General features: G+C 44.2%; 1 protein-coding gene across 1 annotated transcript in view; it reads right to left on the bottom strand.

Moving 5' to 3' along the window:
* Positions 1 to 13,026, bottom strand: part of LOC122940043 (cytochrome P450 2A10-like) — a 76,831-nt gene that overhangs the window by 6,311 nt on the left and 57,494 nt on the right. Inside the window, exons 6-7 of the mRNA XM_044296343.1 lie at positions 12,278 to 12,454; positions 9,429 to 9,570 (exon numbers count right to left, since the gene is read on the bottom strand). Of these exons, the coding sequence (XP_044152278.1) occupies positions 9,429 to 9,570; positions 12,278 to 12,454 (319 nt within the window). The remainder of the gene's footprint in view (positions 1 to 9,428; positions 9,571 to 12,277; positions 12,455 to 13,026) is intronic.

Raw genomic sequence — 13,026 nt, forward strand, 5'->3', positions numbered from 1 at the left:
CCTGTTTCTCCAATGCAAAGTTATACACTTCTTAATTTATTTCACTTGAAAGGATTAACGTGCACTGTTTAAGGCCTCTTGCAAACAAACGTTTTTTTCCCCGTTTACGTTCAGTTTTTTGCGTTCCGTATACGGAACTATTTATTTCAATGGATACGCATAAAAAAAACTGAAGTTACTCTGTATACCTTCTGTTTCCGTATTTACTTTTTCCGTTCGGTTCAAAGATAGAACATGTCCTATTATTGTCCGCATAACGGACAAGGATAGTACTGTTCTATCAGGGGCCAGCTGTTCCGTTCTGCAAAAAATGGGATGTACACGGACATCATCCGGGCGACCGCAAATACTAAAAAAGCGCATGGAGTGAGACGCACCGTACACTGCTCCTGCTGGTATCCTGTTCTAAACTGTCGGTAGCACACTCCGGTTTCTTGAAATAACCTTACCTGGTGGGAGGAAAGTGTCCGGTGGCTGCTGTGTTGAATCTGGAAGCCTGACCATGCCGAGGAAATCGAGCAAAGCCACTAAACAAGACAGGATGGAGGCGGGCCAATATGGCGCCGATGACGGTGAGGTGACGGCGCTGCAGGAGGTGGTGAGCCAGAGTGCGGCTGCAAAGCTCAGCAAGTTTGCCCGTATAGATAGCGGAGTGGGTGACTGGGCCGCTGATAAAGGGACTGATATACTTACCTCTTCTGGGTTCGGTTCGATAGATGGCGACGGCCTGGATGTGGCTGATCAGCCTCTGCTAGCTCCTGTAATCCCTGCAAATGAGACTGGGGGCCATCGGGCCGTGTCTACAGAGGAGCCCACTCTGAAGGACATAATGGTGGCGGTGGCAAGTTGTAATAGCACACTTAAAGTGCTCACAGTACAAGTCGGCAGTCTGCGGTCTGATGTCTCCATAATAAGACACGATCTGCACAAGATATCTGAACGTACCTCTGAGTTGGAGAAGAGGGTGTCATCATTGGAGGATGCAGTTCAGCCTTTGAAAATGGCGTCAAAGACGTCTTTGAGGGATATTACTGCCTTATATGCCAAGACGGATGATTTAGAGAACAGATCGAGAAGGAACAATCTGCGTATTGTAGGAATGCCGGAAAAGACAGAGGGGGCTAATGCCACTGAATTTGTGGAGAAATGGTTGTACCAGTTGTTTCATGAGAAAGGTTACTCTTCCCTGTACGTGGTGGAGCGGGTGCACAGAGTGCCCATGCGGCCGCTGCCACCAGGCAGACCTCCGCACCCTATTCTTGCGAAGATATTGCATTTTAAGGATCGGGACACTATTTTACGCCAGTTCAGAGATAATGAAGAAATGGTCCTGAACGGGGTCAAAGTGTCCATTTTTCCGGATTGCTCGAATGAGGTGCAGCGGCGGAGGAGCCGTTTTATGGGTGTCAAGAAGAGGCTTAGAGGGCTGCAGGTTCCATATGCCATGTTGTTCCCAGCTAAATTACGTGTGGTGGCATTGGGATCCACTAGATTCTTTGAAGATCCAGAGGAGGCGGCTCAGTGGCTGGACGTCCACGAACGACAATTGAGAAATGGGGCCCTGGACACTTGAAGGAGGCAGATATGTAGTTTGGCTTAATATCAATATAGGTTTGCACTTTGATGTCACTATAATGTTGCACCAGTTAAGAAGTGTACTTTACAATGCTACCACATGTTAGATTCTGAGTTGGGAGTAGGCGGTTAGGGGACAATAATGTGTTTCCCAAGTGTTGAGAGGATTCTCTGCCTGAGAGAGTGTATTGATAGCATCAGTGATAGTTTTTGTTCATTAGTGGCAAGTGCCCGGTTTGTGGGTTTAGAGTTGAAGAGGTGGGGACAGCTGTTCTCATTCGTGGTATTCTGATAATGGGGGCGAGGGAATAGGGCTAGGTAGGAGTTGGGTTAGGGGAGAGAACTCTATATGGATAAGGTTTGAGTCGGGAGTGAGATGCAGGTATGTCAATATATTTTACCATGACACAGGTGATTAAAGTTTTGAGCTGAAATGTGAGGGGTATGGCTGACGCACGAAAAAGACTGAGTATTTTTCACTACTTGAGGCGTTTTCAGCCTGCCATCTGTTGCCTGCTAGAAACGCATTTGACTAGTGATAATGTACAATGGCTGAGCAAGAACTGGGTGGGACACGTGGTACATGCGACGCATTCCTCACATTCCAGGGGTGTATGTGTGTTAGTGCATAAGAGTATTAGATTTGAACATGTGCAGCAGTGTGTGGATGCTGAGGGCAGGTATGTATGTATTGTATGTAAGATTGATGGGATCCAGGTGGTGTTAGTGTCAGTGTATGTACCCCCGCCGTTTGCTTCTCCTTTGGTGCGTGCAATTATGTCCTTTGTGGCGGACTTCCCTGGGTTACCATGGCTACTAGTGGAGGAATTCAACTGCACGCCGGATGACTCTTTGGATAGATGTCGGGTGGAAGGATCGGGTGGATAGCCAGGAAGTGCTGCTTTGAGGAATATTATGACTGAAACTGGCCTGTTTGATGTGTGGAGAGTACGCAACCCTAAGAGGTGACATTCACTTGTGCTTGGGGGTGCTCAGGCAGGGACCGAGGTTGTGGAAATGCAACCCGCATTGGCTTAATGTTCTGGGTGATCTATCTGAGATCTCAATGGCGGTCAGGGAATACTTTACTATTAATATCGGGATGGCTTCAATTCACGGGGTCTGGGATGCTATAAAAGCATTTTTGAGGGGAGTATTGATAAAAGAAATTAGTAAGCACAAATCCAAGTCTAGAGAAGCGGATGTTAAGGCGCATCTACAAGTGGCGGAGGCCGAACGGGTGTTTGGCAGGTTGCCTTCCCTGGTTAATAGTGAGGCGTTGGCGGTTGCTCAGGAACAGTTGAAGTGTCACTTAATGCAGGCTGCAGAGCGGAAGTGTAGTTTCTACCGCCAAAGATCGTTTGAGGAGGGTGAGAAGGTAGGTCATCTGTTGTCTGTCGTCTCTCAGGCTCAACGGGGATCCTCTTGTATACAGGAACGGAGGGATAGAACTGGGAACAGTAGGCAAGACACAAAAGGAATATTGGACATACTTAAGGGTTTTTATGTGTCACTATATGAGTCCACTGTCCCTTGTTCTGGGGATGCCCTGACTGATTTTTTAGAGGGGGCGCAGTTGTCAGTGTTGTCAGATGAGGATAGGGAGAGACTGGAAGAACTGATATCACTCGAGGAACTGGAGGCTGCACTTGGTGGTATGGCGAGTGGTAAGGCTCCGGGGGCAGATGGCTTACCTGTGGAGGTTTACAAGAAATTGCAGGGGGTGCTTCTCCCTGAATTGCTTAAGGTGCTGGAACACTCAGTGGAGATGGGTTCGCTACCACACTCTATGCAGGAGGCTTTAATTGTAGTTATTCCCAAACCTGGGAAGGATCCCAAATTACCAGACTCATATAGGCCGATTTCACTTCTAACAGCTGATTTAAAGCTCCTAGCTAAGGTGCTGGCGAACAGGTTGTCCAGGGTGATTCTGACTATTGTACACTCAGATCAGACAGGCTTTATGCCTGGGAAGTCGACTGCTATAAACATCCGCAGACTATATGCTAGTTTGAATATCCCGGCAGATAATTGTGGAGACAGGGCCTTACTTGCCCTTGATGCCGCTAAGGCATTTGATAGTGTAGAGTGGAATTATTTGTGGGGGTTTTGGTGCTCGATTTATACAGTGGGTGCAGGTGTTGTATTCGAGTCCTAGGGCCTGCATTAGAGCCAATGGGGGGCTGTCAGACAACTTTACTTTGGCTAGGGGCACCAGGCAGGGATGCCCATTGTCGCCTTTATTATTTGCTCTGGCCATCGAGCCACTTGCAGCTCTAATACGCCTGTCACCTCATATTGTGGGGTTTAGATATAGTGCGGTACAGAACATGGTGGCTATGTACGCTGATACCCTGCTTTTGGGCGACACTGGGACATCTCTGGATGCAGCCATGTCACTGATAGATAGATTTGGGTACTTCTCTGGACTTAAGATTAATTGGGAGAAGTCTGCTCTGATGCCGGTGGATGGGCAGGCCTTGTCAGCTGAGCGAGTTGATAGTAGGATTCCCTGGGTGGTAAAGTTTAAGTATTTAGGGTTGTACATAACGCCTAGATTGCTGGATTTTGAAGAACTAAATCTGACCCCCTTGCTTGTTACTTTCAGACTTAAGGTAAGGACTATGTGTAGGCTCTTCCTATCTGTAGTGGGTAGAGTGAACCTTTTAAAAATGGCAATGATGCCTCAACTGCTATATGTACTTAATAATGCTCCTGTGTGGATCCCTCTAGATAGGTTCAGGAAACCTATTCATATTCAGAGACCTCATTTGGAAATATGGCCAAGCGAGGATCAAACTGGAGATGCTGCAATATCCCAAGGCAGAAGGTGGTTTGGCGGTCCCGAATGCCTGGATTTACTTCTTGGCTTCTCAGTATCAGCACTTTAAGGGCTGGATTGAGTTTCAGTCTTTGGATGTGACAGGCAGGATATTGCAGCACTGGTTGGGCAGTCGTGACCTTATGTGTATACTGGAGGGGGCAGGAATGCATGCGGGGAGAGAGAAGGTCCTACTTGTTGAACTTATGAAGAAGGTATGGTCAAAGGTGAAGCAGCTTAGAGGTGTGGGAGGAGTCGGAGAGCTTTTCCCAATATGGAATAATAATCTATTGCCAGAATTCTTGTCTTTGTCAGGACTTAGGAATTGGGAATCTCATGAGGTAATGAGGATAGGTCAACTGACAGAGGGTAGTGTATTCAAATCTTTTCAGGGTATCCAGCAAGAATTTAACGTCCCCAAGGTGTGGTTTTATCAGTTTCTGCAACTGAGGCATGCCTATGATGTCACGGTGAGGAAAGGGTGTAATATAGCTAAAATGGATGTGGTACAGAAGCTTATTCTCCCGAAGGGGGGGAAGAGAGGTTTGATATCGCAGGTATATACTCTATTGCTGGACAAGTTTCTTGATGGGTTCCCTCTGACGCGGATGATGAAAAGGGAGGGTGATTTGGGCGCCGTGTCTAAGGATCGGTGGGAAGATATTTTGGAGGCGGTTCCCAGAGTGTCTTTGAGCAGGCTAAGTTGTCACAGCTTTTCATAATTTACAGGGTATAAAAAACACCGGCATTATTTAAAAAAAATTGGGGTTAGGAATGATGATAAGTGTCCGAAGTGCACGGAGGAAGGAGCGGATCTGGTACACATGCTCTGGTCGTGTCCAGTGATAGGTCGATATTGGGATGAGGTGCGGATCATGATTAATCACAAATTGGCGCTGAGTCTGCAAATGGACCCTAAGGTTTGTGTGTTGGGGTATGTGTCAGAGATTGGAGGGAGTGAATTGCTTAAGGTGGCGGTGGGAAGGCTGTTATATGTGGCCAGGAAACTGGTGGCGCAGAGGTGGATCCAGGGGAGTCCGCCAATGATAGAGGAGTTTGTGAGAAGGGTGAATGATATGTTGGTCATGGAAAAAAGTGTGTTTGTTAAGAGAGGCTGTTCTCAGAAATTTGAGAAACTATGGAATGAGTGGTTGTCTCATACTCATATTGTGTTATAAATAAGATAGAGGTTGTCTTATTCTTATCCATTGGGGGGAGGGGGGGCTAGGCTTTGACTTGATTTGTTTTGTGTCTTTTAAAAATTTTACCATGTCGGGTTTTGGAACTGTAATTTGTATACCATTGCAGTTATTCTGGATTATGTGCATTGTCCATTGATGCAATGGTCTGTCGCCTGTAGATGTACTATGTTATTTTTCATTATTGTGTTTTGTACTATAGTGAAATGTTGATCAGAATACAGAAAATGCTTATTATAAGTGATCAATAAAAATGATTTGATAAAAAAAAGCCATACAGTCGTGTGCAAGAGGCCTAATACTGTGTAACTGCATTTTATATGTATGTTGTGATATCTATATCTTGTTCACTTGCACTGTATTTGAGAGGCTCTGTGGAAAGGGTTAATGAATGCTGAGAGAAGTTTGGGACTTTGAATGAGAAGCTGATAATTTTCCACTGCCCTGTTTACCAGCAAAACCAGACTGATAATTTGAATGTCTGATTTAGCTCTGTTTTTATGTCTGGAAACTTGTTTTTGTCTGGAAAAACTGCTGTGTCATTGCCTTTCAGTATCATTGAAGCTTTAATGCAAGTCAATGACAGACAGGTGTGGTAACTTTGTAATTGTTTGTGCTGAGTTTCCACCCCTCCCACTAGAAGGTTCCAGTGTAGCTAAAAATGATATATAAGGAGAGAAGACTGAGCCCCTAGTATTCTGCAGTCAGAGACCAGTACTTGGAGGGGGAGACTCATACCAGTCTGCATGAGTTACCAGAAGAAGACGTTGAGATGGGAACACTGAGCCACAGACCATGGGTCACCAGGCCTGTGACCAAGGATCCACCTTAACTACTGAGCTACAGAACGTGGGTCTCCTGCTTTTGGCCAGAGTACTAGCCTTCTTAGAGAGAGAGGGCTTTCCTCAGCATCAAACCTTCTTCTGCCAGGAAGGAGACCGGAGAAGCCAGCCCTATGACTCGCCTGTAATGCTTTGCCCCTGAATTCCTCCAGTAAAGAAACACACTGGTTAATTGCAGACCCGGAATCTCTGGACTTATTTCCCATTGGGGTGCACCACACCTTAACATCCCTTCTGGAGAGCAGCAATATGTGGTGACACCTTGATGGTGTCTGGGGGACCCAGCGCAGCATTGGGGCCACCCCAAACCCAGCCACTGCACAATGTCTAGGAAGAAGATAGAGGAGGGTATGCACAGGTACTCATGCTGTCATAATTGGCTGGGGCAAGGAACAAAGTTATCCAATTGCAAAAGCAATATAAAAGAACAACTTCCCCCTTGGTGGCAATTATCAGCATATTGGCTTAGAACAGTAGATATTCATACCAGAAGTAGGAGCTTCAAGGTCACTTCAAGGATTGAGAAATTACATATTATAAAATTCACTGAAGAACATCCAAGAATTATAGACCTGTTTAGTCTCAGCTAATGCTGATATTCACGACTTCAACATAACGGTTTGAGAAGAAATTGGATTCATGGGGAAAAAAGGACATTTCTGGAACCCATAAGGAACATCACCTAAGCATATATCATTAACCCCAAAGTGGCAAGGAGGCTAGAATTGTTAAATGTGTAGGTCTTTTTGTTAGGGATTACTAAGGTCATTGTCCAGACCACAGCCAGTGAACCCCAAAACCTGCTACCTGCCTTCCAAGACAACTCAAGGTGGTAGAAAGCTAAGGCTACCCCTAGGTTCACCAGAGCCTGCTGCAAGGCCAGATGCACTTAGCTTCTAGGGTTACAGGTTATGTCTGCAGAGTAGATAACAGAAATTGGCCGAAAGGCACAGTAGTGGCAAACCTTCCAAAATGAGCAGGGACATACAAGTAGAGTTAGCAAGCAGGGGTAAAATAAAGATAACATCCAGATGCAGGCCAAGGTCAACTCTGAGATTGGATACAGTCAGCAACCTGATTGGCTTGGCTTTCAGTCACACTCACAGGTTGACCACATGGGATTTCAAAATGACAACCCTCCCAGCACAGCCCGGACAGCTCAACAGCTACTATATGTGTATAGGGAAACCTGATTACATCCAGTTGTCTACTGTTAGAAAAAACATGAATTGGTCAGGTTGAATTTCCAAGACTTGCCTTGAAGATAATCAGCTGCAGAGTTGGGAATTTAGAACAAACCAAACATACTTTCATTTCACCCTTTCCAACATTTCTTATTTCGGTCAAGGTACTTGGCAAACCCTACAACTTAGGTGTCCACCTGATCTGGTGTCTGACGGAAGTGGTTGGTGGTTGCTATTGGCAAGAGGCAGCTGTTAAGTTGTCAACAGAGGAACAACGATTCAGACACCAACTGTCCTACTTATAATAAATACAAGGGGATGAAAAGTAGTGAGAGGGAACTTTGAGCGTGATGACTGTTGGGAGGAGTCCTAATGGATGAGGAGGCAATCTATGGAATAAAAGGGAGCACAGCGAGAAGTTTTTGTGATAGATGAGTATTGAAAAGTACATATCAAGAAGGTCAAGAATGTCCAAAAATGTCTCTGTCTACTCCCATGAAGTTTAAGACAGGAGATTGTGGACGGCCAGACCAGGGAGAGGGGAGGAGTTCTTTTTGGGGTGGCACTTATGCGGCTAGTAAGGGTACAGTTTTCACAGGGCCTGGCTGTAGGGACAGCATTGTCTAACCCTTGTTTGTGTACCTCCCTGGAATTTGCATTTTATGGATTAACCATCTAATGGTAATATTGGTGTTTCTATAGTGTGCTGTTCAGTAACAAGTATGGAGGTAATACAATTATTACAAAAATAAGGCTTTATTATTATTACCTGGGGAGGTGGATTCCCTAGGTCCTTGGTACAGATGAGCAGGTCTTACACAGAATTGGCATGTGGCCTGATGCAGCAGAGAGGAAGCACAGATGTAGCAGTGCTGCAGATGTAGCAGAACTGGAGATTCAGTTGAGCTGATCATAAAGCTGGACAGTAGATGCAAAAGTAGATGAAGTAGAGTCTATAGTATAGTGTAGCTGAAGAAGTTGTGCATTGGGTAGAATGTCAGAGCGGAAGCAGTTGTAGAGTTAGAGTAGAGGACGTGTAAGAGATGTAGCAAAACTGGAATAGCAGATCTGGACTGATGCAGCAGAGCCAGAGCCGCAGCCCATGAATATGAGGATTCCAGCCCTTGGCTTGTGCTGGAGCTGATCAAGATGTTTTTTATTAAATCAAATAGACGAAAAAGATAAATGGCCCTTCATTCAGGGTCTCTGCTACTAGCTTACTAACTTTATACTATGTGAAAATAAACAATTTGGTGGCAGGAAACAACAATAGGAACCGTCAAAGCACCAGCCATCATAAGACCCAATCTGACTGGCTATTTGACCATTAGTTTTGGCTACAGAAATATATCATGCTTAAAAAGGACCTGGAATCTCCCCTGAAATGTCTGTTTTAGAACTACTGCACTCCTCATGTAATAACAATTCTGGATCACCTATTCTAATGACTCTACGCTGTGCCATTCCTTTATTATTCCCGTTAGAAGTTATAGATGGGTGTTACCAGTTAGGGGTGTGTCCCTGCACAGTCTGACAATATCCAATTAGGACTTCCAGTATCAGAATGTGCAGGGACACACCCCTAACTGGTAACGACCATCTGAACCTTCATTGCAAACTGTTGGCAATTTATTCATAACTTCTAGGAGGAATAATAAAGGAATGGCACAACATTGAGAGTCATAAGAATAGATGCTCCCTAATTGCTATCACATGGGGAATACAAGTAGTTACTAAATAGAGACATGTCAGGGGAGGTGACAGCTCCTTTTTAATAAAAGCCTATTCATCAGAATCCATCTCTTACCTTGGACATGTGGATATTGCATCATCAGCAGAAGACTGAACTGGAGAGTATTTGATGTGGTCTCTGTCCCAGCTGTGAAAAGCTCAAAGACTACGACAACCAAATTTTCTTGGTTAAACTCTTCACCATTTGTTTCATTGTCCTGGAATTTAAGGATAGAATACACATTGTCCTTTATTAAACCCTTTGTAGCCTGGGTATTAAAAAAAATAGGCTTAGTTCACACTGACACTGAGACTTGGTAAGCAGTTTGATGAGTATTAACAGCAAGAACAACACAGCATGCAGCACTATTCTTGTCAGTGGGGTCTGGCAGGGGTCTAGGAGCCATCCAATGATGGATCCAGCTTTAATTTATTGCTACATTATTAATGGCAGTAGCAATAGAGATGTAAAGATCATATAACTCCTGCAGTAGGGCGGATAGCTGCAGCATTTCTGTATGGGAATTGGCCAGGAGAAATATTGGTGGAGAGATATAAGGCTGCATTTAGGCCAGCCATACACATGAAATAGACAGCTATTCCTATTGACCTCCCCATATACATGCATCCTCAGCTCAACCAATCATGCATGTGTCACGGACAGTGAGAAAGGCACCAGCAAACACCTCTAGCAGCAACTTATTTATCTGGAATCAAAAGTATTAGCCATGTTGAAATGCAATTTGGAGAGTCATAAGGACCCAAAACACATTTGATGTACAGATTGTTCGACCAACACTTATCTAATGTTATGACATCTCCCCTCTTTCCAGTGTATGTAACAAATGGCAATGAATTCTAGTTCAGTTTATCATCTGACAACTATACTTTTGTTGCAGACATCGCAGTTTCAGGAGCCCAAGCCCACCTCTTGCAAGTGTCCAAGCCTGTCTTCATGAAGAGCCCAAGCACTCCTCTACCCAAGTTCCCAGTGCCGCCCCGTGCACTTTCATGTCCGGCCGCTCCTCTGCGACGTCACGATCTGCACAAAACTCAACTGTTCTGCTCATGCGCAAGATTTTGGTGAGACCTAACGATGACCATGTGGACGGAGTTTTGTGCAGGCCATAATGTCACGAACATGAAGAGCAGCACTGGGAACTTGAGTACAGGCAGGCTTGAGCTCTTCATGGAGGTGGGCTTGTACACTTGCAAGAGGCGGGCTTGGGCTCCTGCAACCATTAATCAACCCTGCTGGACACTTGGAAGGCTAATTAGCATTTCTGATCAGAAACTGATATCTACAACAAAGGTTGTGATGATGGTAAACATCATATATATAAGCTAACTAACTATCTAATGTAATGACACAGTAAAGCACAGAGCACAGCAATGACACTGCTCTCTCTCTCTCTCTCTCTCTCTCTCTCTCTCTCTCTCTACGGCAAAAGACTGCATAAAATGGCTGCTGGGGAGGTTCTTATATGGTAAGGGGTAGGCAACTTTCTTATTGGTTGTTAGGGATGTTGCTAGGCTCAGACAAAGACATTGCAGCCTTATCATTGGCCCACAAGCAAGAAGCAGGCAGGGATCATGGGTTCAGATGAAAAAAAATCTAGAATGTTTGCAAATACGAATATATAGCACTATATTCTAAATCTTTGCGAATTCTTGAAATGGCGATATTCGCAATTAAAATTTGCGCCCAACACTACATATCAGGAGTGGCGAAAGGTCATCTTTAAAATCTTTAGATAAAAACTTTTAAAAGACTGATACTTTGTACTTTAACTGTGTATAAAAACCCTGGGACAGGATTGATACAAAGTACACACAGTGTAGCAAACACTGCACTAAAACATCCTGCCATATATCCAGTGACCCGAGCCTCTCAGGTGAGGAGGGACTGCTGCTGAAGTCTACTGTTCCTGCTATCTCACCATTTGTACGTTGCCTGACTACACTAAACTCACCCTACGCGTTTAAGGGGTCAATTAGACTAGTTAGCAATATCTGACAGTGATAGTTGATACACGTCATGCCTGCACTGATGATAACGAAGACTGTTATATGCTTGTTTAATGGGCCTTTCAGAATAAATAGGGGAAAAATAATTGCTATTACTATTGTTTGCCCCATTCACCTTGTATATTGTTAGTGAGACACGGGACTATGTGCTGAAAACAAACGGCAATTTTAGGTGGCACACGAGAGGTGCAATCATCAGACAAACACGTATTCTACTTAATTGTCAGGTGATCGGTTGCACCTTTACATGGGCCTGTTATCAAGAATGGTAAGCTCGGTCTGATTGGTCATAAATCTGTGCGCAAAACCAGTTTAAGGGTGTTGTCCAGGATTAGAAAAAATATTTACTTTTTCTCCCCAGAAACCGTGCAGCATCGTACATACAGGTGAAACTTGAAAAATTTGAATATCGTGCAAAAATCCATTTATTTCAGTAATGCAAATGAAAAGGAATTACATTAATGCAGCTTAAAATTAGAATTTTGTGAAAAGGTTCAATATTCTGGGCTCAAAGTGTCACACTCTAGTCAGCTAATTAATCCATACCCCCTGAGCAAAGGGTACCTCAAAATTGTGACTTTGGGGTTTCATAAACTGTAAGCCATAATCATCCAAATTATAACAAATAAAGGCTTGAAATATCTCGCTTTGCATGTAATGAGTCTCATATGTTAGTTTCACGTTTAAGTTGTATTACTGAAATAAATGAACTTTGCACGATATTCTAATTTTTCGAGTTTCACCTGTATACTGTTGGCTAGAATTGCAACTAATCCCTATTCAAAGCCATAAGACAAGTCTGGAAAAGTGATAGACCCTTTATTTGAATTGTGGACAACTCCTCTAACACTACAAATGGGTGGCGTTTTTTCCTATGTATTTCACATATTCTGTTACCTTGTTTGCCTTTATGAGGAAGCAGTCTATGAAATCCTGGGGCGCATCCGGATTCAGTGTCTTCTTGTGAGATTCTATTTGCTCCCTGATGAAAGATTTCATGCCTTCGCAGTCTTGAAAGATCTTCTGATGACTGCCAGGCAGATGCTTCATTATCCTTTCAAATGCTACATAGGCCTGGGGAATGGAGATGTGTAAAGATTTATCATGACACATTGGGTTTATGGTTCTCTAATCAATAGCTCTCATGAAGACAACCCCTGTTCATATGTCATATTAAGACCGCCTAGAGGGGGGTCCTCAGCTCTAGAAACCCGTTATGAGCTATAACATAGAGAGGCAGTGGTAAAGTGGCTCCTGCTCTGCTGGATATGGCTATCTATCCCAATTCTCTTATGCACATGCATGTGTGGCTTAAAGGTGCTGTCTCGCTTCAGCAAATAGCATTTATTATGTAGCGAATGTTAAAATAAGCCACTTACTAATGTATTGTTATTATCTATACTGCTTCCTTTGCTGGCTAGATTCATTTTCCCATCACATTATACACTGCTCGTTTCAATGGTTATGGCCACCCTGCAATTTATCAGCAGTGGCCGTGCTTGCACACTACAGGAAAAAGTAGCAGCCTATGTGCGCTTCCACAGTCCCAATCACCAGACAGGCCGGCGCTTTTTCCTATAGTGTGCAAACACAACCCCCACCGATTGATTGCAGGGTGGTCGTAACCAGGGAAATGAGCAGTGTAT

The sequence above is a fragment of the Bufo gargarizans genome, chromosome 6 (assembly GCF_014858855.1).
Source record: "Bufo gargarizans isolate SCDJY-AF-19 chromosome 6, ASM1485885v1, whole genome shotgun sequence".
Taxonomy (NCBI): domain Eukaryota; kingdom Metazoa; phylum Chordata; class Amphibia; order Anura; family Bufonidae; genus Bufo; species Bufo gargarizans.